Source organism: Gigantopelta aegis, chromosome 9 (genome assembly GCF_016097555.1).
Source record: "Gigantopelta aegis isolate Gae_Host chromosome 9, Gae_host_genome, whole genome shotgun sequence".
Classification (NCBI taxonomy): domain Eukaryota; kingdom Metazoa; phylum Mollusca; class Gastropoda; order Neomphalida; family Peltospiridae; genus Gigantopelta; species Gigantopelta aegis.
Window position 1 is genome coordinate 62,287,867 of NC_054707.1, and position 26,887 is coordinate 62,314,753.

The 26,887-nt window shown below is 38.9% G+C and overlaps 1 protein-coding gene across 1 annotated transcript in view; it reads right to left on the bottom strand.

Moving 5' to 3' along the window:
• Positions 1-25,475, bottom strand: part of LOC121381685 (visual pigment-like receptor peropsin) — a 31,644-nt gene extending 6,169 nt beyond the window's left edge. The window contains exons 1-2 of the mRNA XM_041511028.1: positions 24,666-25,475; positions 8,650-8,854 (exon numbers count right to left, since the gene is read on the bottom strand). Coding sequence (XP_041366962.1) covers positions 8,650-8,854; positions 24,666-25,475 — 1,015 coding nt within the window. The remainder of the gene's footprint in view (positions 1-8,649; positions 8,855-24,665) is intronic.
• Positions 25,476-26,887: the final 1,412 nt, after the last annotated feature.

The following is a 26,887-nucleotide window of genomic DNA, read 5'->3' on the forward strand; positions in this document are numbered from 1 at the left end:
TGAGGGACATTCCTGCATTTCTCATGCCAATAATTTGCCACCTTGTCGCCTCTGACAATTTACGACGTGCCATGACAATTATGGTACTGAATATTCAATGCAAATTGACAGGAGAGAGTGTGACATGTAATCATTACAAACTTGATTTCAACACTGTTGAGGGTATGACATTTCACATGCATTGTTCGTCGTTGCACGTGCATTAAATATCTCCACGAAAATCATGCTATTCAGCACGATGCCACATGTCAATAAATCATTCAAGAAAATGCTCTATTTTCGTAATTCACAGAATTATAGGTCTATGAGTTGGGTGTTGCTTAATTTATTTCTATATGTATATAATGACCAGTTAGGCCCTAATACAATATAAAAATAACAGGAATAATAAGCATGAAAAATTGCCTTTTATTGATGAAATTAATTATCACTGACTGTCTTATGGCTGTTTTGACCATCATAAGCATAGGAGACGAGTTTGGGAAAGGGTTTCTGTATTGTTATACCTGGCCGTCAGGAACATCATAAGCGTTCGAGACTGGGTAGAGGTGGGGTCGGGGGGAGGCGGTCACTTCCCCAGTGCTGTGGGGGGGGGGGGGGGGGCAATGGACACTTTCAGGCAAAATGAGCTGGTCTGAAATCTTTACCATGTATTTCCATCATTCTACTCACAATATTAGTTGTAATTCATGTACAAATGCAGACTGATTTGTTTGGAATCCTATATATGCGTCTTGGTAGTAATGCGAATATAAATATACGTTGTGTTCCTGATTCGGACATTTTCGTTTCATTCGGGCAGTAAAAATCAGTCTGCCCCCAGCCCACCCCTACTCCTAAAAAGGAAGCCGGAATGCCTATTGTGACCAAAACTGTCAGGTGTAAAAGTGTCATGAGTAGTTAGTCTATTTAAAAGTATCTTTGTAAATTGTGTGTGCATATTATTGACCGTATGATAATTGTTCAGGGGTTACTGATTTGTCTTAGTCGGTGTAGTGTCCCATTGAGCTGCTAAAACCCACTATTTCTATTAATTGATAAACCTTAATGAAAACCATTTAACTTAGTTTGTTGTCGATGGTATGGTTGGTTGGGACAAAGGTATCATAGAGCCAAAGAGTCTGATAAGTCATAATATGCTAGACCAAATTAATTTTTGAAAACGAGCAAAATTGACAAAGCAGGCACATGTTCAGTAAAATATGCGGGGGGGGGGGGGGGGGGGGGGGGGGGGGGGGGGGAGGGTGTCTAGAATGTGGCAAGTAGAAATTTGTTTTGAAGAGGGGTGTTTAGACCACGCCACCCCACACCACACCCTATGTACACGTGCCTGCAACATTATTTACAAAAAGGCACAAGCTTATTATTATTATTATTATTATTATTATTATTATCAAATACCAGTATATCATGTCTAACAGATAATTGTGTTGGTATATCAGATGGGCAAGTTATACTTATTTGCGAGTACTAATACATGCTTCGAATTATGGAAAATCTTTTCGAGTTACTTTTAAATGCTTAAACATTTATTAGTTGGAACAACACGCAATGAATAAAGACCTTAATTCTGCTCGTGTAATAAGGTCAACACAATGTGTACATACTCTTGCAAATGATATAAATTGAAAATATTGGCATGCATAAAAAATATTTAAATAAATAGAGGCGGCAGTATCCTAAGTTAATTAAATAAACGAGAAAGGAAAGTGCTGTTCGTTTTGTTTACATTTATATTTTTTTTTTTTACGTGTACCACCGGACTTAAATTTTGATTGTCCAGGAATGCAAGTCCGACCTGGACTTGATATCCTGGCAGTCAGACCAGTGTTCCTAAGGAACGTAAGTCCTAGGACTTGCATTCCTAGGTATATTAGACATAGGACATGCATTCCTAGGAGATTAAATTCGGGCAGACAACTGTTTCTACGGACTTGGACCGGGACGTGAACGGCTCGTGGAGAGTCACTGTAACAGATAGGACGAGTCACCAGAGTGTGATGGCGTGACATCTCCACCGCTATTGACTCCGGGGCACGCGGCGCCTGCCACGTTTGACGACCTCGTTGAACACTATTAACGCTTGACGTATATTGCTCTGCTATACTATAATAACCTCCTCTCTCGAATTCAACAGACTGTTATCGAAAACCACTCGAGAGTCAATTTCGGAGCAAACGGCAGCATGTCACGGAGATATCTATTTAGATAAACCGACGTTTCGAAAGAAAAACCCTTTTTTATATATACTTTTTATGTATGTTGTATATTGATCTGCTTATAAAAAGTCCTCATGTTTCGGTTTTGGTGTCTAACATATGGTTATGTCAACACTCGGTCGAGTCCAAGAGAGGAAACCAGTTTCCGCCACATGCGTTACTGCTTTCGAAAAGTAGCAAATGATTTTTTAAATGTATATTTTTCCATAGATAGGACTGTACATACCATGGTCTTCAATATACCAGGCATGAAACACTGGCCCATCAAAAGTGATCGAACAAGCGACCCATCGCACCTCAGGCGAGCACTCAACCAGAGAGCTTCCTACCTCCCCTGGTACCCAACACAAATGTACAGGGTATCACGAGAAAGTAACGCAGTCATCACCATCGTCATCATCATCATCATCATCATCATCCTTAACAGCAGCAGCAGCAGAAGCAGAAGTACAAAAGAGGAATATAATCATCACCATCATCATCATCATCATCAACATCATCATCGTCATGGGGCGAGACGTAGCCCAGTGGTAAAAGTAAAGTTTGTTTTATTTAACGACGCCACTAGAGCACATTGATTTTTTTATCATATCATCGGCTATTGGACGTCAAGCATATGGTCATTCTGACACTGTTTTTTAGAGGAAACCCACTGTCGCCACATAGGCTACTGTTTTACGACAGGCAGCAAGGGATCTTTTATTTGTGCTTCCCACAGACAGGATAGCACAAACCATGGCCTTTGTTGAACCAGTTATGGATCACTGGTCGGTGCAAGTGGTTTACACCTACCAATTGAGCCTTGCGAAGCACTCACTCAGGGTCTGGAGTCGGTATCTGGATTAAAAATCCAATGCCTCGACTGGGATCCGAACCCAATACCTACCAGCCTAACCACGACGCCACTGAGGCCGGTTCAGTGGTAAAAGCGTCCGCTTGATGCGCGATCGGTTTGGGATCGATCCCGGTCAGTGAGCCCATTGGGCTATTTCTCGCTCCAGCCATTGCACCACGACTGGTACACCAAAGGCCGTGGTATGTGCTATCCTATCTATGGGATGGTGCATATAAAATATCCCTTGCTGCTAATCGAAAAGATTAGCCCATAAAGTGGTGACGTCGGGTTTCCTCCCTTAATATCTGTGTGGCCCTTAACCATATGTTGCGTCGTAAAATAAACCATTTCCTTCCTTCATCATCGTCATCATCATCATCATCATCATCGTCATCACCAGCACCACCACCACCATCATCATCAGCAGCAGCGGCATTATCATCATCAGCAGCAGCAGCAGCAGCAGAAGAAGCGTACAAGTTAAAGTACAAAAGAGGAGCATTTGCAAATCGATACTTCCAGTTTGCTAATATCACAAAACATAACTTGAATTTGAAGCATTTTCTTTCATTTTATTTTTAAACCTGGTTTTTGAGGATATTTAAGAAATAGAAAACTACATTCGTGTCCGTTAGATACCATTTATCTTATCATTGTTTAAAAAACGAATCCATCTCGCTTTCGCTAGTTATATATACATACGTCTTAATCTAATCCAACTCGCTGTATTAAGATAAATTGTTTTGTAACGGCCACTCATGTTGCATTCCCTATTTCTAAAACGAGAGCCCGCTATATTTAAGGATTGTCTTTATTTCTTTTACGTTCATCGGGGTATGAAACAAAAATCATCCGCAAACTGTGTGAATCGGCGAAACCGTTCTCACATACGTTTGCAGATAAAAAAAAAATCATACCCAGATGAACGTAAAGAACATAACAGACAATACTTATAATTAAATTAGAATCATACTTGTTAAGAATAACACTTCAAACTTCATACTTTATTTCGAATTATTTTTGGTTCGTAAAGAATAACGCTCAATAAGACAACTTGCCCATATAAAATGACGTCATCAGATATGTCGTTCCCCGATGACATAATTTTTACGTTCATCTAGAAATGAACAAACTGCCGTTACTACGTCTGGACCAATTGGATGACGTTATATTGTAATGAATGTAACGGGAATTTAATTATATATACACGCATCTCATGCTACCCTCAAGCTACAACTATCAGTGGATAGACGAATTTTAATTAAAAAACCAGCGCTACACGACTGGTAAATTAAAAACTATTATTAGTTATTCATCAGTCTTTAGAAAAATTGAAATAAAAGACTCCTTGATAACAAGAGTAGCCCAAGGAGCGCGGGTGTCCTTTCTCATTTTCTAAAACAAAGTTTCGCAATTTTCGTGTGTTCATATAACCGTTGACCTAACAGTGTGCTAGAATAACGTTAACAATAACGAACTATTCCCCCACTCAACTGTTGCCTTTCCCATCACTGTTCCAGACCATGGCTTTACTTAGCCCGAGTACTCTGCCGTTCGAGAGCAAGACGGACATTTGGATTGTTACGATCGCTCTCTCAGCCAGGGATAACTCTATAGCGAAAATACGGAATTGCTGCCTATCACCAGTGTGACGGACCATGCTCTTATCTTTTCGCCTGTGGCGATGTTAATTGTTTTAGAGGGCCGTGTGCAGCTTGGTTACGTAATATCCCCGCGCGACGTGGTAGAGCTGCGTCCCAATATGCACTTAGACCAGATGTGGAGGCCATGTGGCCAGTAGTTACGTAATAACTCCGGTAGTTCGGTTTACGACCGGGGTAATTCTAGTGAACTGGCGACAGTAAGTCTGGCCAGCTAGAAAATATACCGTCTCTGGGAGTTGTGGAAATATCACATGATAGGTGAGGTACCGCGTTGTGCCCCCAGGCGATATTCGCTGTCTCTGAGATTTTTGAATAAATAGATAGGATTTTAGATATATCAGGGAGAAACATTGGAAGGCTCCCGGGGAACGTAGTCCGACTGGACTGGTAAATATATTTTTCTGCTCTGTTGTATAACCTTGATGTGATTGATGTGACTTTAAATATTTTAATACTGTATTGTACCAATATTCTCTAGATAGTGTCTCTGGTAATCTGACGAAGTAAATTGTAGGCTTCACTGTTCTAATATTTTTATACGAGTATTTGGTAAGATAAAGCTTAGCCGGTCATCCTAGAGGACCTAGGTAAACTGTATGTTATTGTCTTTATTGTGATAGGTACCAGTATTAATTCTGTATTACAAGGTTACTGAATGAGTATTTAAGGGTTAATTAAAAATTAACCAGTTAGGAATAGAGTTGTAATTCCTTTATTAATTAAGTTCCCCTGGCTGCGTTTCTCAATTATCACATGTGTGTGGGTTGGATCACGGTGAAGTGATTAGAATATTGTGTAAACTAGACACCTAGTCATTAACTAATTAAGTGATTAGCTCTGGGTTGTTATTATATTGTTGTTGTTAATTAACTACTGCGACAAGTACATTTGTCAGCGTTAGAGTTAATACAGATTCCAAAGTGTATTGTGTTTCTGTTGTGTTTTCTAGTGAACTAAACGTGCTATATTAACTATATTTATATAAGATCTTATCTCTGATTACACCTAGAGCCGAGCCACTCGGGTATAGACTGCCCGATACAGAGAGATCTAATAGATATACAGTTAGGAGAGATATTTGGATAATTGTGTTTTATTCAGTTACGGGTATTATAGGATCCCCGTGACAACCAGGTAGGCAAAGATTCCAGCTGCAATACAATAATAGCCCTATATGTGTTTGACGTTACATCACCCCCTTTCAATGATGTTCCGGGTTTCTTAATGTAGCGTGTATATTAGTGGTTAATATGTGAAATATTTGTTATCGGCGAAATCGAAAATTATCAATGTAATGGTATTTCGCGTCAAACATAGGGTTATAGTTGTATTAAAGTGGGAATCTTTGCTACCCTATGGTAGGCAGCAATTCCGTGTCGGACCGGCCTCGGTGGCGGAGTGCTTAAGCCATCGGACTACAGGCTGATAGGCACATGGTTCGCAGCCCGGTACCGGCTCCAACCCAGAGCGAGTTCTTAAGGGCTCAATGGGTAGGTGTAAGGCCACTACACTCTCTTCTCTCTCACTAACCTCTAACCAACTAACAACTAACCCACTGTCCTGGACAGACAGCCCAGATAGCTGAGGTGTATGCCCAGGACAGCGTGCTTGAAGCTTAATTGGATATAAGCACGAAGATAAGTTGAAATGAAATGAATTCCATGTCTTTGCTATAAAGATATCTCTGGCTGGGATCATAACCATTCAAAGGTCTGTCTAGCTATCGAACGGCACAGTACTCGGGCTAGCCTTTACTGAGAAGAGTTAACACAACCCGCATCCATAACCAATCACAGACGTCTTGTGGAATGCGATTAGAAACTAAACAAGAGTAAAGAAATGCACAACGCTGCCACATACATCCAAGTGATGACTTCATTACGTCTTCCAACACACGTGTTTATTATTCTCAAATACCCCGTGATGATTTATTGTGAAGTCCACATTGCATCGATTGGGTTTAGCGGGTTCCAATTAAAGAACTCGCCTGCCTGCAAGCAAATGCGAGTGCCACACGCATGGTGATGTGACACCGTCGTCAGATTAATCAAAGTGTGGGATTTTCAGAGGTATTAAGTACAGTTAACTTGGAGCAATGCGTCAGCCTCGATGGTGTAATGTTCAAACTATATCGGCCTGAAAGCTGGTAGGCACGAGGTTCGTATACCGGATGCCGCCCAGAGCGAGTTTTAACGACTCAGTGAGTAGGTGTAAGACCACTACACCCTCTTTTCTATCATTAACCACTAACAACTAACCACTAACACCTAACCCACTGAGTTGTGTGTCCAGGACAGCGTGCTTGAACCTTAATTGGATATAAGCACGACAATAAATTGAAATGTCATTAAATGAAATGGGTTCGTATGCCAGTACTGGATCCAACCGAGAGCTAGTTTTAAACTGTTCAATGATGCCAGTCCTGCCACTACTCCGACTTCTCTGTCACTAGGGGGCGGGACGTAGCCCAGTGGTAAAGCGTTCGCGTGATGCACGGTCGGTTTAGGATCGATCCCCTTCGGCGGGCCCATTGGGCTATTACTCGTCCCAGCCAGTGCACCACGACTAGTATATCAAAAGCCAAAGTATGTACTATCCTGTCTGTGGGATTGTGCATATAAAAGATCCCTTGCAACTAATTGAAAAATGTAGCGGGTTTCCTCTCTAAGACTATATATCAAAATAACCAAATGTTTGACATCCAATAGCCGATGATTAATATATTAATGTGCTCTAGTGGTGTTGTTAAACAAAAACAAAAAACCTCTTCTCTCTCACTATCCACTAACAGTTAGCTACCCATTCACCAAGTAGTTGGGCTGTGCGTGCAGGACTACGTGCTTGAACCGTAACAGGATATTAGCACAGAGAAATTGTATATGTTAAAATGAAAAGGAATAGTTATTAAACCATCGGGTTCAAGGCTGGTCCTGGCATCGATCGTTCTCCGTGTACGGGCCTGTCTAGTTTACGACCGTAGTGTATGCTATCATTCTTTCTCTTGAAAGTATCTCACCACCAGATATTTTACATAGAAAGATTAGCCGACGTAGCAATAAAACCTGGAAAATAATGTTCAATATTCTGCCTTAGGAGAATTAGAATATTCCTTGTGTAGTCGTTCTGCAAAAAGATAATAACAACAAGTTCGCCACCAAGAGTTTGTTAAATATTACTACCCGTTAATACGAGGAATCCGAAGAGGGAAGCAACGCTCACGAACCTTCAGTATACAGACAACAAACCATACAATTTGACAATCAGTTTTAAATGCAAATAAATCATCAACCTCGTTTTTACACCATGATATGGGACTCGGTTGTTGAAGCCCAATTGGGACTTCTTGGGCAAATGGGACATTTTAGGCTTCAACAGTCGGTCCCTTTTCAGCATTGCCTAACGTAACTGTTAAATCGGACCTCATTCCAACAAGATAAAATAAAGAAAAGGGCCACTCTTTTTAGTAAAACGACAATTGATTGGCTGCAATAGTGTCGTGAGTCCTGAAAAATGCGAATACATCCCTTGTTGATAATTGGCAGAAGATTTTTTTTTCTCACTATCTAAACCGCATTTTCATACGCACAGTATCGTAAAGCTAGATTCATACCGTACTTCACAGCCGACCCTTGTTGGTGAGTAGTTGACTCGCCCAGTTCTGCTTCTGTTGAAACATAACCCTCATTTGTCAGTCAATTCAGTGTGGTTTTAACACAGTTCATATTAAATTTTGGTGCGCGTTCGTTCAACATTTTTTATTTTACCTAATACAAATTTCAATTTCAGTTACGCATGAGGTCGGCAATCAAACTATAAATTGACCTTATTAAGTCATGCGTAGCTTACTAGGATATATCTATTCAACACCTAATTCTTCATACACATTTGATAGGCTTTTGGTTATTAAAAAAATTATTCTTTTTATACATACCTCGTAATTCCTGCGTTTGTACATCCTTGGGTTTACAACAAAAGAAGATTTTGAAAATGATCTTTTTATAACCATCTCTGTAAGAATCCAGGACGAGGCCATACAGAAGTGGGTTGAGCAATCCTGGAAGTGACGTTGCTAACAAGGCGTACATCATGGCTGCTTCACTAACTTTGAGTCCAACCTTTTGAAAAGTAATCATCGTCTGAAAAGACAAACAAAACGATGCATTTGGATGGGATATCTGGAAAACATTCATTAATGCTAATCCCAACCTACAAAATAATAATAATAATAATAATAATAATAATAAAAACTACACAAAAACCAAACAAGAAACACCACCACACACACACACACACACACACACACACACACACACACACGCACGCACGTATACACACAAAGAATACGAGCAAAACCTTCATTTACTCCCATTTAAAGGTAAACTCAAACAAGAGATTTATGTGTTGGAAAGATGCATACCCGGACCACCAACACATACTGACACTTTAACAAATGTAAAACGATTAATTTTAGAGTTAATAAAAACCCATTTTGTTTCGTTTTTGTGACGTCCGGTGGTATAGCTTGAGGCGAAGTGACGTCAGCTCCGTCCATCTGCTCTATGCACAGTGTAAACAAACGCTCTAATTTACGACAAGGCGCTTCGCTTTCATCAACCTGACTTGTAAAACAACATAAATGACTTGATAGTATAATAAACTATTTAACTAAATATATTTCAATTTGCATCAATAGAACGAAATGGAGTTATAGTATTTTTCTTTTTAAAAACAAATCCAAAGAAAAAAAAGAGCATATTATTAGGCCTATTGGTATGCTATGTTCGAGCAAAAAACGACCACTCACGATACCCAAGTGATAGTTTTGTTTTCTTTGGGACTACGTAATTGGTCAGTTTTGTGATTTTAGATAGGAAAATCTACTTAATCAAGGGTTTTACAGAATTACTTACAGTAATAAAGCAGGACGGCTGATCGATTACGATTAGAGGGGTGTCCGTGCGGTTAACACACAATACCCTGTGATCTTAATAAAAGAGGCACGTCTTTTTAGTGTGTCTAGACACAGTGTCTGGGGACCGTCTAAATATACACCTGCCAATCAGGAACCACAGGTACAGCCACGGAAAGAAAAGACCAATTAACTAAGAAAACACTCCGATTATTACTTCAGTACGTGGGTTAATTTATGTACAAACCATAATACAGTTATTTAAACACTTTGACAATGGTGGTTTATTTTGTATTAAAATAATATATAATTGTTGCTGGCTTACTGGGATGACTATTATTACAGAATATTGCGATGCATCCGCAAAAATCAGATATGTTTTGTTTCTTCAGTTCGAAGACTAATTCCTGACGTGACACGTTAGGTATTACGTAACCACCTCGCGTATTCACTGGGATGATACAAAATGGCTGCGCCCGTTATATATAATAGCCGTCACATTTAACCGTTTTATTAATTAACTATACGATTATACTTGTTGATATTAAGCAATAATGTGCATTATATATCGTTGAATATGCATACCAGGTCAAATGCCTTGATTGTCCCTCCCTTTAACTGCCATCCACCCCACAAAAGACAACAAAAACAACCCCACAACAACAAACAACCACCCACCCCACTGTTTCCCTCTGTCTGTCTATCTGATTGTCAGTTCGTATGTCTGTTTTTCTGGCATTAAACAATCATTCCTGTCCTTATTTCAAGGTAAAAACATTTACACGTAACATGTTTTATTCAGAATCAGGATTAACCATCATCCACGAATAATTCATCACTGTCAAACGTGCTGACGTACTTGCTAACTTAAAATACATCTAATACAACGATATCACCATTTTATCAGTAAATCTCGTCTGTGATGGCCACCCAAGAGATTTGAGACAGTCGGTAGCAGATGGTCGTCGTGTGCTTGTTAGCTAACATGTATTCACTTATAGCCAAACGGAATTATATCTTAAATAACTTCTATATAGATTGGTTTTATGAATAGGAAAAAAAGACTACAAAAAAAAGACAGTCTTGATTGTATAGTTGTTAAGCAATCTGTCTTGTGCAGGTTTAAACTTGTCGAACATGTAATATAATTACTATTTTAACAGTGATTGATGAATGCAAGCCACCAAAGCTGTTTATGTATGTATGCATCGAGTTCTATATTGTGCATATTTAACCTTGTCGAACATGTGCTATTATTACTATTTTGACAGTGATTCATGAGAGCACACAATCACAGCTGATGCTGTATGTATGTGTCCACCGAGTTCTATCTTGTACAGTTTTATAATTGTCGAACATATATCATTACTATTTTGACAGTGATCCATGAGTGTACGCAATCACGGCTGCCTGGGTACGTATCGACAGTGTTCTATCTTGTGCATGTTTAAACTCGTCGAATCAGTCCTGCAAATGGCGGCTAGTCCTCCAACTGGCGGTTTAGGAAGGATGCGTTGTCCAGGGTATTGGCAGTTCACCTATACACACGACACATGACTGTAACTACACTTTGTGGTAGAAGTCGCGATCATACAAAATGTTGAATTAGCTCTGTCTTGTGCACATATATGATTTTTGTCATTCAGATGGAGAACTGTATGTTAGGTGTTCGAGTCTCAGTAATACCGCTTGTTCCAGCCAGTGCACAACGACAGGTACATCAAAGGCCGTGGCATGTGCTATCCTGTCTATGGGATGGTGCATATAAAAAAATCCCTCGCTGCTAATCGAAAAAAGTAGTCCATGAAGTGGCGACAGCGGGTTTCCTTCCACAATATCTGTGTGGTCCTTAACGATATGTCTGACGCCACATAGCCGTAAATAAAATGTGTTAAATAAACCATTTCCTTCTTCTTCAGTAATACCAACGAAAGAGGTGGATTTTGTGCCCAATCCAGTATTATTATCCAACAAGTGGGTTTTTCATATATATGTTCAAGACCGCCATTAGTCAAGAAGGAAAGTGGGGGTTGGGGAGGCTGTCAGATCTAACATCCCTATTTGCCGAAACTGCCTACGCCTATCGCCCTCTATCCTGCTTTCCCATCCAACCCGATCCACCCAGTCCATTTGAGTTGCGTTCAGCGTATGACCAACAGAAGAGGTTGAAGTTATTTTATTCTTGAGAATTCCTCTTCAGATGGTGGAGATAACAAACGCGGAAGAAAATACGGGGCATCTAAAAAAAAAAAACATACCTCACTCAAGTGAAAATTTCACTGCTTTAATATTAATGTTGATACAAGTCAATCAGTTTAGCCATTTGTTCATCGGAAATATCCGCCATTCTATGCCTTTGGTAACCCTGAACTTTTGCTCATGTTCCTATTGGATGCAACATCCCTACGTGTCACACGAAATAGAATCGTTTCCATTCCGTTCCACACGCGTTGCTTTGGGCCGCGCCACAGCCAAGCAACGTTTTGTTCTGTGACTTCTGTCTTGCACACGGTGCCACAACACAAAATCTTGCTTCGTGCCGTGGCGTGTTACCTACGTGTGCAACAGTCAGGGTACCTGAAGTGTAACAATCACCTACCAGATACGATGAGTACCTAACACACATGAGTATGCCCGGTTGAATTTATATGGAAGACAGAATAATATATGCCACAACATTTCATATACCAGTGGACCATGAATAGAGTACCGGTTAGTACTTTTAGAAAGTGTCATTTATAACACTAAATACATTTTTCTGGTGTATATATATTTTTAAATCGGTATAATCAAACATTGCTCAGGAAGAAAACATTAAACATAAAGCTAGACATTTCGATCGATCGAATTACCAAAATAACAGGGACAGGTGCAGCCAGCCTGTTGCCTGTTAAGAAGGTCACCAAGAACAGGGCTGAGATGTGATTAATCGTAATAAGATGTCACTGGCAACAAAAACTGCAATTTAAAATACAAGAACAAACAAAAAAAGAAGCCAAAACAAAAACCAAAACAACAAAAAGAATAAAATTAATGAATCAATGAATGTCATTAAAAAAAAAAAAAAAAACCCCAAAAACTACCAAAAAAACCCAAGCACAAAACCCAACAAACAAACAAAAGACATCGGCTACCATGTGTCAAACTATAAAAAAGAAGAAAGAAATGTTTTATTTAACGATGCACTCAACACATTTTATTTACGGTTATATGGCGTCAGACATATGGTTAAGGACCACACAGATTTTGAGAGGAAACCCGCAATCGCCACTACACGGGCTACTCTTCCGATTAGCAGCATGGGATCTTTTATTTGCGCTTCCCACAGGCAGGATAGCACAAACCATGGCCTTTGTTGAACCAGTTATGGATCACTGGTCGGTGCAAGTGGTTTACACCTACCCATTGAGCCTTGCGGAGCACTCACTCAGGGTTTGGAGTTGGTATCTGGATTAAAAATCCCATGCTTCGACTGGGATCCGAACCCAGTACCTACCAGCCTGTAGACCGATGGCCTGCCACGACGCCACCGAGGCCGGTGTGTGTCAAACTAAGGTAACTGAGAAAATGAAATAATATATAACATCACTATAAACATATAAGAGTTAAATTAAAACACAGAGTAAAAAGCTGTGCAAGAAATACAAATGAAGGAAGGAATGGACGGACGTTTAACGACCTAGATAGAGGGGGGTAATTCAGCGGTAGAATAATCGCCCGAGATGCGGTGTGTTGGATTTCACTAGTCCCAGTCAGTTTCCAACAAATGGAGAATCAAGGTCCATGGTATGAACAGTTCTGTCTGCATTTTAGAAGAAGTAGTCTATGTGGCAGCAGTGGATCCCCATTTAGTTTTTTTCTCTCTCCCTCTTTCTCTACCTCTTTCTCTCCCTCTTTCGCTCTCCTCTTTCTCTCCCTCTTTCGCTCTCCTCTTTCACCCTCCCTCTCTCTCTCTCTCTCTCTCTCTCTCTCTCTCTCTCTCTCTCTCTCTCTCTCTCTCTCTCTCTCTCTCTCTCTCTCTCTCTCTCTCTCTCTCTCTCTCATCTTTCAATCTCATCTCTCTCGCTTTCACTCTTGTTTTGCTTCACTCTCTCTCCCAAATATCGAAATAACCATGTTAGACATCAAAATCCTTAATTTAAAATGCTCTGAGGGTTTCGTTAAAACAAAAATTCCTTTCCTTCTTTGAATCCATCACCGCCTTCTACAGTTATAATCCATCACTCAGGCCGAGCAAAATTAAATTCCCATAATAAAATCTGTGAAACCGAAGATTGGTAAAATTGGTTCCCATGGGTTCTATGGACGAAAATAAACGGAACAAAAAACCCCAGATTTCGCCAGCTTCAGAAATCCAAAGATCTCTCTCGCTGAACTCGGATGTCGATAGTGTTTAATACTAAATTACCGGGAAGCGCACTCAACTAAAAATCTATAGTGTGTTAACACTGCGTTATCGAGACGTCAGCTCAAACAGAATATCGTATTTCGATAACAAGTTACGGAGACGACTGCTCAGCGGTAACAGGACCTTCAGAAACTTTTAGTTTATTTGACGTCCGTTGCTCTTAACTATCCATGTTCTTTTTGGTCGTGATTGTTCAGACGTGATGATGATAAAAAAGCAGGCTAAATATTTTCGAAGCTATCTTAGCTCTACGATAAAGTAAAAACACCATGCCTACAATGGTTTTACGATATCGAAAATATGGGCCCAGTTTCGTATTTATGTCCAGTACGTTGTCTTGGCCTCTTAAATACCCATGATCTTTTAGTACATGGTTATTCAGACGTGTTGGTGATAAGACTTATTTTTGTGCTTATGTATCCAAGGACGTTGCCATCGGCTCTCAAATAGTCATGCTGATTTGGTAGCCTATATGGTTATTCAGACGTTATAGTGACATCAGATATATTCTTGCTTCATATGTCCCAGAACATTGTCCTAGGCTGGAAAACGTTAATGGGACAGGGTATGTATCACTGAAAGGGATTCGGTCACTTGCGTAGGCCTAACATGCCTGAACATCCAATGAATGAATGGATAAATGAATGAATGAATGAATGAATGCTTAATGACACCCAAGAATAATAATAAAAAATCCCACACATATTGCCTATTGGGTGAAGTAACCTTCAATGAATGTCTGACAACGTGTTCCTAACTTTGCCGGGGTTGGTAGGGAGGGAAGAAGGAAGGAAAGAAATGTTTTATTTAACGACGCACTCAACACATTTTATTTACGGTTATATGACGTCAGACATATGGTTAAGGACCACACAGATATTGAGTGGGCTACTCTTTTCGATTAGTAGCAAAGGATCTTTTATATGCACCTCCCACAGACAGGATAGTACATACCATGGCCTTTGTTACAACAGTTGTAAAGCACAGGCTGGAACGAGAAATAGCCCAATGGGTCCACAGACGGGGATCGATCCTAGACCGATCGTGGTGGGGAGTGTGACGAGCGGCGGCGAGAAAACTCGATGTTCTACTCTTAGTAACATTAGGTTACTCTTTCAACATAGGAAATATTCTAGACAATCAACTGAGCATATAAATATTTATGTGCTTTCCCACATTACACTCGAAAGGTGGTCATACATGAAAGATAAAACTAGGAATAACTGTTGAACGAACCCAGGAGAATATCAGTTAGCAACGACCATATATCGTGACCATGTTTCTGCAGTGTTGCGCAAGCCGAAATTCCCATTCTGCAATTCTTGTCTTAAAATTTATCATTTTGCTTTTGCCAAGAACATTACACAGCTGCAAATCAATATAACCTTGTTATAGACATAGCCGTGTAATATATAGTTCTACAGACACCATTAAAGTGATATTCGGTGAAACAGGTCATGTTTGATGTCTTGTGCTCTCTTTATTTCCGGTCTGAGGATTAATGGTGGCTTGACTCATGCCAATCATTTGCCTTGAGTATTTGAGGGTTTTTTTTCTTTCTAATAGTGGTTTTTCCCCCTCTCTTTTTTTGTCAAAAATTAAGAAAGATGTATATAATAAATAGACAATTTAATGGAGTGGATTTGTTTTCGAATACGATTTTATGTCCAAGTATGTAACCGCTATGTATTTGAAAAAAAAAGAGTCAGTTTATAGTTCCTGTACAAGCAAAGAAAAAAAGAAAAGAAAAGAAAAAAAGAAAGCAACGTTTGCTTAAAAAAAATATATATATTAAATTTATATGTATAACAATACCTTAAAAAACTACGTCTGTTAAATTTTGGTGTCGAACATATGGTTATTTCGACAAAGATGTTTAACAAGTCCTGGTGTGCTTCTATCAGAAAGCTGTTCAAGCACGTCTGTCGTGGGCACAACTTCTGACTTCGCCAGAGTTCAACCCACAACAGGAGTTTATATTATAGTTATCGTACATTTTTACTGAGTATATCTGTGATCAATGAAGAGTACACGTCTGCTTCAATCGGCAGTTGTTAGGTGAAGGAAAGAAATGTTTTATTTAACGACGCACTGAACACATATGGTTAAGGACCACACAGATATATATATATATATATATATATATATATATATATATATATATATATATATATATATATATATATATATATATATATACAGAGAGAGAGGAAACCCGCTGTCGCCACTTCATAATCTACTCTTTTCGGTTAGCAGCAAGAGATCTTTTATATGCACCATCCGACAGACAGGATAGTACATACCACGGCCTCGCATCAAATGAACGCTTTACCACTGGGCTACGTCCTGACAGTTGTTAGGGTGTCCAACGTCTGGGAATTGTCATACATTTTACTGAGCATATCTGTGATCAATGTAGAGTACTCGCCTGCTACAATCGGTAGTTGTTAGGGTGTCCAACTCCTGGGAATTATCGTGCAGACGCCAATTCGTGACGAGCGCCATTGTATCGCGCGCATCTCCGGCGTGTTTTAATGATATTGCCCCATGGCCTGGAGATTATCCCCACCACGAGGGTGTGGATATCTGACAGATTAGAGGCCTGTAAAGGAGATGAATTACTCCCCGGCGCTGCAGGACGCGTGCAAGTCTGGTTATCAGCGGAGCTGGACATAATAAAACACCAATCAGCCGGCCGGGTCAATCACATCTCCAGGCCAGGATGATGGTCATGGTCACACACCGCAGAACAAAATTACAACAATGGCACAAAGAAGAGCGACGTTTGAAGAATCACAGGAAGGAAATGTTTTATTTAACGACGCACTCAACACATTTTACTTACGGTTATATGGCGTCAGACATATGGTTAAAGGAATGCTAAAGCAAGGATTTTGGACTGGTGTGCATATTCAACGATACATAATGCACATTATTGCTTAATGTCAACAAGTATAATCGTATAGTTAATTAATAAAACGGTTAAATGTGACGGCTATTATATATAACGGGCGCAGCCATTTTGTACCATCCCAGTGAATACGCCCTCTGGCGAGCTGGTGGTTACGTAATACCTAACGTGTCACGTCCTGACAAAACATACCTGATTTTTGCGGATGCATCGCAATGTTCTGTAATAATATATATCCCAATAACACAGAAACGTGTATATGTGGTTTATTTTTCAATACAAAATAAACCACCATTGTCAAAGTGTTGAAATAACTGTATTATATTTTGTATATAAATTAACCCACGTACTGAAATAATAGTCGGAGTGTTTTCTTGCTTAATTGGGTCTTTTCTTTCCGTAGCCTGTACCTGTGGTTCTTGATTGGCAGGTGTATATTTAGACGGTCCCTAGACACTGTGTCTAGACACACTAAAAAGACGTGCCTCTTTTATTAAGATCACAGGGTATTGTGTGATAACCTCAAATCGTAATGGACTTTACCAGCTTTATTACTGTAAGTAATTCTGTAAAACCCTTGATTAAGTAGACTTTCCCCATCTAAAATCACAAAACTGACCAATTACGTAGTCCCAGAAAAAAGAAAATTATCACTTGGGTATCGTGAGTGGTCGTTTTTGCTCGAACGTATCCTACCAATAGGCCTAATAATATGCATTTTTTCTTTGGATTTTTTAAAAGAAAAAAATACTATAACTCTATTTCGTTATATTGATGCAAACTGAAATATATTTAGTTAAATAGTTTATTATACTATCAAGTCATTTATGTTGTCGTAAATTAGAGCATTTGTTTACACTGTGCATAATAGAGAAGTTGGACCTGAGCTGACATCACTTCGCCCCAAGCTATACCACCGGACGTCACAAAAACGAAACAAAATGGCAGCTCCCAGTTAGCAGGAATAATCACGGTTTTTTTATTAATTCTAAAATTACGCGTTTTTCATTTGTTAAAATGTCAGTATGTGTTGGTGGTCCGGGTATGCATCTATCCAACACATAAGGCTCTTGTTGGAGTTTAGTCTACCCAAGTGATAGTTTTCTTTTCTTTGGGACTACGTAATTGGTCAGTTCTGTGGTTTCAGATGGAAAAGTCTACTTAATCAGTAGTTTTACAGAACTATTTACAGTAATAAACCATGTCCAGTACAATTTTAGGGGCGACAGGTAATATTCCACAATACCGGTATGTATTTTTGTGTCTAGACAGCGTCAATTAATTGGCTCGTCTGGTTACCAATCAAATACACACCTGCCAATCAGGAATCACAGGTAGAAGCAACTAACAGCATAGACCAATTAACTAAGAAAACACTCCGTGTATCATTTCAGTATCACTTTTAGCAAATTAAATAATTTTAAAACGACCAAGGCTCAATTAAAACATCAAGAAACTAAAGCTATGTATTTTGTATTGGCGAAATCTAAAGACAATAATCTATCGATTGAGTGTAAACTTAAAATGTTTGAATCAATGGTTCTCCCAATCTTGTTATACGGTTGCGAAGTTTGGGGATATGGAAAAAACGATATATGCGATTCTGTTCAAATAAATTTCTTCCGACACATCTTGCCAACAATAAAATCCACCCCATTATTTATGTTATACGGAGAATTGGGGAAAGTGCCCGTGGAATTAAATATTCAAAGAAGAATGGTTTGTTACTGGGCACGCATTATTTCAGGGAAACAATCAAAATTATCATTTCTTCTATACAGATTTATGTTGACAGATCATGTTACAAATAGAATAAATTATAATTGGCTCACTAGTATTAAAACTATTTTGGAGCATTTAGGAATGAGCGATGTTTGGATATCACACACCTTTTTATCGTTAACTTGGCTCTCACAACAAATTAAAATTAGGCAAAATGATCAATATTTACAAATATGGAATAATAGCGTATCTATGTCATCAAGAGGCAAAACCTATCAACTTTTTAAAGAAGAACTCATTTTTGAAAACTATTTAAATATAATTCCCGAAAGGTTGTGGAGATTAATTATAAAATTTAGAACGTCAAATCACTATTTACCTGTCGAAACTGGAAGGTGGAATAACATATTATTTGAAGACAGATTGTGTACTCTATGTGATGAAAGTGACATTGGTGATGAATTCCATTATTTATTTGTATGTATATTTTTTCATAATTCCTGAGTAAAATTTTTACATCCCTATTATTATACTAGACCAAGCACCTACAAATACAAAGAACTAATGAGCAGTAAGAAAATAAGTGTATTAAAGAAGTTGGCGAAATTTATAAATGTAATTTGCCAGGTTTTTAAACGTCCTTGTAACTGAATAACTCATGTCACAATCAAAACTGTTTCCTAGCTATATTACAATTATTATTATTATTATTATTACTATTATTACTGTACCATGTACTACCATTACTATTACTACTACTGCTACTATTATTATACTACTACGACTACCATTACTGCTACCACCATTATTATTATTACTACTACTACTACTAATAATACTAATACTAATACTACTAATGTTACAGTTATTATCAATTAATATCATATACAAGTATTATGTATTATGTATTATCATATGTTATTATTTCATCCTCCTGTAAACCATCTTGTCATGTTTATACTATTTATTATGTATGTTCCTCTAACGACGTTGTGGAACGGCCTGAGTGTAATAAAGTTCTGTTCTGTTCAGTACGTAGGTTAATGCATGGGCAAAGCATTAATTGTTTCGACTTGTTGTGTAGCCACTTTGACAATGGTATTTTATGTTGTATTGAAAAATAATATATATAGTGCTGGATATACTTATTGTTGGCTTACTGGGATGTGTATTATTACAGAACATTGCAATGTATGACTATTTATCATCCCGCAAAAAACAGGTAGATTGTGTTTCTCTAGTTCTAAGGCTCATTCCTGACGTTACGCGTTAAGTATCACGTAACCACCAGCTCGCCAGAGGGCGTATTCAGGTTGGACTATACCAATTCAAATCCCATAGGCGACCATGTTAACGTTTGTGTTTAAAAACACTATATGCAATATATCAACCAAACTGTGACCCATAAATATCAGTACTACAACCCCTACCTCAAAGTATTAACTGCAGAAAATGGTACCTTTCATGGCTCATTTTCGGTATAACCAGATGTTTCTGCAACACCCCTAGTTTCGCACAAAATTTGAGTACTTTTTTTTACAGGTACCCCATAAATGTTCCAAGCACAAGGCTACTTGACACGGTGGTACTACATCAAATAAAATTGCATACATTTTTAGCCCAGATGAAATTAATTTTTTTTACAACCAACACACTCACATTTATAACCAATCACAGGACTTGTGGTGTTAACTTCTCTATCAAAAGTTCGGTGCACCTCGAACTTCGACCCAGCCGGAAATTAATTGGTATAGTGCAACCTATACTGATAACATACATGTTTCAAAAGGTGGCGAATCATGTGTTTTTCTGACAAGCAGGATCTGGTGTCTTCTGACATAAACTGACAACCACACTGAAACTGTTGTTTCTACAGTGCAACCTAATGTAATGTACACCTCACAAAGCACATGTATTTTGTACAGATTTGTACAAATGCAATATGTCATATTTGAGAAAATATTTTTTTTAAAAATAATACTCCTGAAGATATTTACTGTCAGATGTGTGTGTGTGCTCAGCTATACATGTAGAGACAGCATGGCTATTCAGAGTACCTCAGCTCCTTAAATGTATTCCATTGAAACACATGTACTTGACTGACCCCTAGATTATGAAGACCTCAATAGGCACATCAAAGAAATATCAGTATTAAAAAAATACAATGTCTGAGGAAGGAAAAACCAACATGACTGCATCTGTATGAAGTAATGACTTAATGTCCTGCACATCACTGTTGGAAGAAAATCCTGTATGCTGAGTGTGGGCATCTTCAAGTTACCATGTGCGGGAATTTCAAATCCATCAGCTATGCAGATTTTCAAACTGGACCATCAAAACCATTGGCAGCCACCAATATTCCTGACTATATTTTATGTATACCCTACTGTAGTTGGAGGTTTTAAATATTTGTGATATCTGGAATTATCATGCAGCTTTCGCATATTTATTTTTGATTCATTACTAAAAAAACTCCTGTTTTTAAGTGACATAATTACCCAAACATCTATTTTATTGCATTATTTTCTAATCCAGATCAATACAATATGTATATTGGATGTATTCCTACAATCTGTAATCCAGCATATCATTTAGCTATTAACACTGGATAATACAGCATTAACAATAAAATAAATCATCAAATTACACCAAGGTAGATAATCAAATCTGGAAAAATTGGTTCTAAATCTAGTATACACTTAAAATACACTTCATGGGAGCAAACTAAGTGATTATTTAAAAAAAAGATTTGATCTGGAGACCTAAAGATATGTTTAACAAGCTTATTGTTATGTATAAATGAGAACAGAAGGCACAATAGTGACCAAAATTTTAATTATGGCTTTGGTAAACAATTTCTTCAAAGTAAAACAAAATTTCCCCTAAAACTACAAATTTGTTTAAAATATGACTTAGCACCCTATAAATATGCCAAAAGGACAATAAAAATCAAGGTCTTTAAAAAGTTAAGCTATCAGAAGTACATACATGAAACATTAACTATGTTTATAGAAGTTAAAGACATTATCCCAATATTGGCACATGTTATTTTTAATATAAAAATAAATTGCTATTAAAATCTAAGTTCAGACTGCCTAGATATATTAACATATTTAAGAGCAGTTGTATATGGCAAGTCAAACACCATGTAAATAAAAACATTCAAATCTTTATAGTATGAATTATAGGCCAAAACCAACTTTTCCTCAGTGCTAATTTTTGTTCAAACTCCATTCAGAGCTATGCACAGTAATTATTGTCAAGGTCAAGGTCATTGTGAACTTGCATGGCCGAGTGACGGCTAATTAATCAAATAGTGTAGTTTAATTTAATTAAATCACAAAAATCATTTTTTTTTTATTATGCACTGAATATGTGCTATAGGTTGGACTATACCAATTCAAATCCCATAGGCGACCATGTTAACGTTTGTGTTTAAAAACACTATATGCAATATATCAACCAAACAGTGACCCATAAATATCAGTACTACAACCCCTACCTCAAAGTATTAACTGCAGAAAATGGTACCTTTCATGGCTCATTTTCGGTATAACCAGATGTTTCTGCAACACCCCTAGTTTCGCACAAAATGTGAGTACTTTTTTTTTACAGGTACCCCATACATGTTCCAAGCACAAGGCTACTTGACACGGTGGTACTACATCAAATAAAATTGCATACATTTTTAGCCCAGATGAATTGTTTTTGTTTTTACAACCAACACACTCACATTTATAACCAATCACAGGACTTGTGGTGTTAACTTCTCTATCAAAAGTTCGGTGCACCTCGAACTTCGACCCAGCCGGAAATTAATTGGTATAGTGCAACCTTCAATGAGATGGTACAAAATGGCTACGCTCGTTATATACAATAGCCGTCATATTTAACCGTTTTATTAATTAACTATACGATTATACATGTTGATATTAAGCAATGATGTGCATTATATATCGTTGAATATGCATACCAGGCCAAATGCCTTAATTGTCCTCTCCTTTAAGGACCACACAGATATTGAGAGAGGAAACCCGCTGTCGCCACTTCATGGGCTACTCTTTCCGATTAACAGCAAGGGATCTTTTATAAGCACCATCCCACAGACAGGATAGCACACATCACGGCATTTGAAACACCAGTTGTGGAGCACTGGCTGGAACGAGAAATAGCTCAATGGGACCACCGGCGGGGATCGATCCCAGAGTGGGTTCTGTGCAGCAACAAACTGACGGACAGAGAACAAAGTATCGGCCATGTGTATGTTCGTGTCGACTATAGTCGGTAGTCTATATGCAGGGCTCACATAGGAAATAACTTAATTTTAGTACGTTTTTCAGATATGTAGAAGATTTCTTTGAAAATAATAAAAAAGTAGCACATTTTATTAGCCAAGTACTAAACGTTATAGCCACTTTGGATAAACAAAAAAAAATAGCAGTTGGGTAATTTGGACATGGCTCACCCTGTATATAGTGACATCGGGTTTCAGGGGCTATATAGCCGTAATTTAAATAAACATTCCTTTCTTTTTGATAATATAGTAGTTAATTAGTCGAACTTAGGCTGATAGATACTGAGTGCGTAGCCCGGTACCCACCATGAGATAATTTTAACAGTCCATTGAGGGAGGTGTATGACCATTACATTGGATATAATATCTCTCAGAACTACTTCGCAAACAGTCAGACTACAGCAGATCGTCACAGACTGCGGTAGATCATTACTCACTGAGACAGATCGTCACAGACTAAAGCAGATCGTCAATTACTGATGCAGATCGTCACAGACTGCGGTAGATCGCCACTCACTGAGGCAGATCGTCACATACTGCGGTAGATGATCACTCACTGAGGCAGATGTCACAGACTGCGGTAGATCGTCACTCACTGAGGCAGATCGTCACAGACTGCGGTAGATCGTCACAGACTGCGGTAGATCATCACTCACTGAGGCAGATCGTCACAGCCTGCGGTAGATCGTCACTCACTGATGCAGATCGTCACAGACTGCGATAGATCATCATTCACTGAGGCAGATCGTCACAGACTGCGGTAGATCGTCACTCACTGATGCAGATCGTCACAGAAAGATCGTCACAGCCTGCGGTAGATCATCACTCACTGAGGCAGATCGTCACAGCCTGCGGTAGATCGTCACTCACTGAGGCAGATCGTCACAGACTGCGGTAGATCATCACTCACTGAGGCAGATCGTCACAGACTGCGGTAGATCGTCACTCACTGGTGCAGATCGTCACAGACTGCGGTAGATCATTACTCACTGAGGCAGATCGTCACAGACTGCAGAAGATCGTCAGTTACTGAGGCAGATCGTCACAGACTGTGGTAGATCATTGCTCACTGAGGCAAATCGTCACAAACTGCGGCAGATCGTCACAGACTGCGGCAGATCGTCACAGACTGCAGAAGATCGTCAATTACCGAGGCAGATCGTCACAGACTGCGGTAGATCATCACTCACTGAGGCAGATCGTCACAGACTGCGGTAGATCATTACTTACCGAGGCAGATCGTCACAGACTGATGCAGATCGTCACAGATGGCAGAAGATCGTCAATTACTGAGGCAGATCGTCACAGACTGCGGTAGATCATCACTCACTTAGACAAATCGTCACAGACTGCGATAGATCGTCACTCACTGAGGCAGATCGTCACAGACTGCGAACGATTATCACTCACTGAGGTAGATCGTCACAGTCTGTGGTAGATCGTCACAAACTGTTGTAGATCGTCACTCACTGAAGCAGATCGTCACAGACTATGGTAGATTGTCATTCACTCAGTTAAATCGTCGCAGACTGAGACAAATCGTCATAGAGTGCGGGAAGAGTGTGGCGTAACTTATAGTTGTAAAGCGCTCGCATGGTGCGTGGTGGGTCTAGGATCAATCCCCGTCGGTGGGCCCATAGGCTATTTCTCGTTTTAGCCAGTGCTCATATGACCGTAATTAAAATGCGTTGACAGATACTTACTAAAGTTGGTATCCACGTGACCTGATTGAGGAACACCAAGGCAAGAATCACCCACGTGCTGCTCGCCGACGAGCTGCTGTGAAGCACCTCCGACTCACTGTCCTCGTTATTAGCACCACTCTCACAAATCTCGACAGTTCTTTGAGGTCTGTGTAGCAACACGATTAGGTATAAACTGGACACGGTCGATAGGAAAATGTTCAAAAACCCGAACGATAAAAACGATATAAAATAGATCTCTCTCTTGCCCGGCTCTGGGATTAGTATGATCCAGGCGTCGCACGTATCATTTCCCGCCATTATCTGCGGGCCCAGTCCGATTACAGGCATCGTGGAGATGGTGAGGGTACACACGAAAAGGAAAAACAGGATCACTCCGAAGCTGTCTCTGCATTCCGTGCGGAGCTTGAATCCTGCGCACGGGCACGCCGACAGATGGCGATCCATGCACATGTAGGTCACGAGCGCCATGGCGGAGAGACTGCAGAATGTGGTCGTCACCTGGAAACACTCGCACGTCTCCTTCCCGCCATACCAGCTGCCGTGGAAGTACGAGACGAGTCCAAATGGAGTTGGAATGATGGCTGACGTGATGTAGGTGAGGGACAGGGCCGCGATGAGCTTGTCGCAGATGGATCGCTCGCCCGGCCGCTTCCACCAGACGACGACAACCAGCGGCAGCATGTTCTCCAGCAAGAGGCTGATTTCTAGAAGGACCGTCACGAACCCCGTGAAGTGCACCTCGTTCTGGAAAAAAACATGGCGGCCATTGTTCGAGCTGGAAGGCCTCGGCATTAATCTGTCGGTCATTTTCAGAATCTGAAAAGATGAAAATAAACATTTTGACATGATAATAACAATCATTTACATTATTATAAAAAGGCCTATTATTATTATTATTATTATTATTATTATTATTTTACGAAGAATTATTAAAGCTCGATTACTTGGTTGGAGAAAATACAATGGGTAATGAACAGAATAATATAGCGTATACTTGAAGAACAGTCAAGTTTAACGTCTACGAATAACAATATATACATGAATACGCATATTTTGGACTCTATACTGTACTGGGATACGAGTAAAATGCGATAGCAGTTGAGTTGTGTGTTTTTAATGTTATCACCATGATCAGCAATATAAAACATTCACTGCCTTAGCATTAAATGACATTTAAAATGTAACTTGTCAAATGTAATATTAATTTCTGTCAAAAAGGAATACAATGGCGAAACAGCTATTAAACTTTTGTTTGAAAAAGGGGAAAAAAGCCACGAGTTGAAATTTTCGATCTAAAGACATAGCTTTCCAACTTTAAAAACACAAGGTAATATCTATTAGACTATTCGAAACGAAAAAAAGAAGAAGAAAAAAACAGAGCACGCGTTGTGCTAATCAATATGCAGTTTCATTTGAATGATCATCATTTCCTTTTGTTAGAAGCGAACAATATATTATCGATTAAGTTCATGAAAAAAAATCTGTAATAATCGTAAAATAAAATACAGTCTTCGAAATCGAATACTCTGCAATTATATTGTTACGAAACAGACTGATATGAGTGGGTTGCTTTCTGCAAAAAGCGAAACTTACGGAGTTCAATTAACAGTATCGTATAGCATATTTAAGCTTAAAGGGACAGACCCAAGTTTTTAGACACTTAAAACATATTTTTCGCTATTAGAGCCGTTTATGATGACTGAAATCAAACATTACTTATATTTTATTGTTTAGTTTATCCATTTCCGTACAACCGAAGTCTTTCTGGTTATCATGGTGTTTCTAATACAACAAAATGCATTTTTCATATTTTTAAAAACGCACGTACGTCTGAGAAGTAACAGTTATGTAGTCGCGTCTTAGTCTAATTTTAATGGCATTTCAACGTCACAGTCTCTTGTTTCACTCTGTTGTATCCAAATGTGTTACAGGTTTGTAAATTAACCAAACTTAGTGTCCCTTTTTAAGGGTTGAATCTAGGGTCTAGGTCAATCTAATTAAAATTAGCTCCACTATTACATGTGGATCTAACAGAAGCCCGTTGGAGCTCATGTCCAGTTGACCTTTCATTCGACCAATCAAAACCTTACTTGCAAAATCATGCCAGTAATTTGAAAAGAATTTGAAAACATACGGGATTATGCCGAGAGTATACGATATGATTTGGGTGAATTACGAAGTATGCCGGAAACTAATTGCAGTATAAAATTTTATATAAT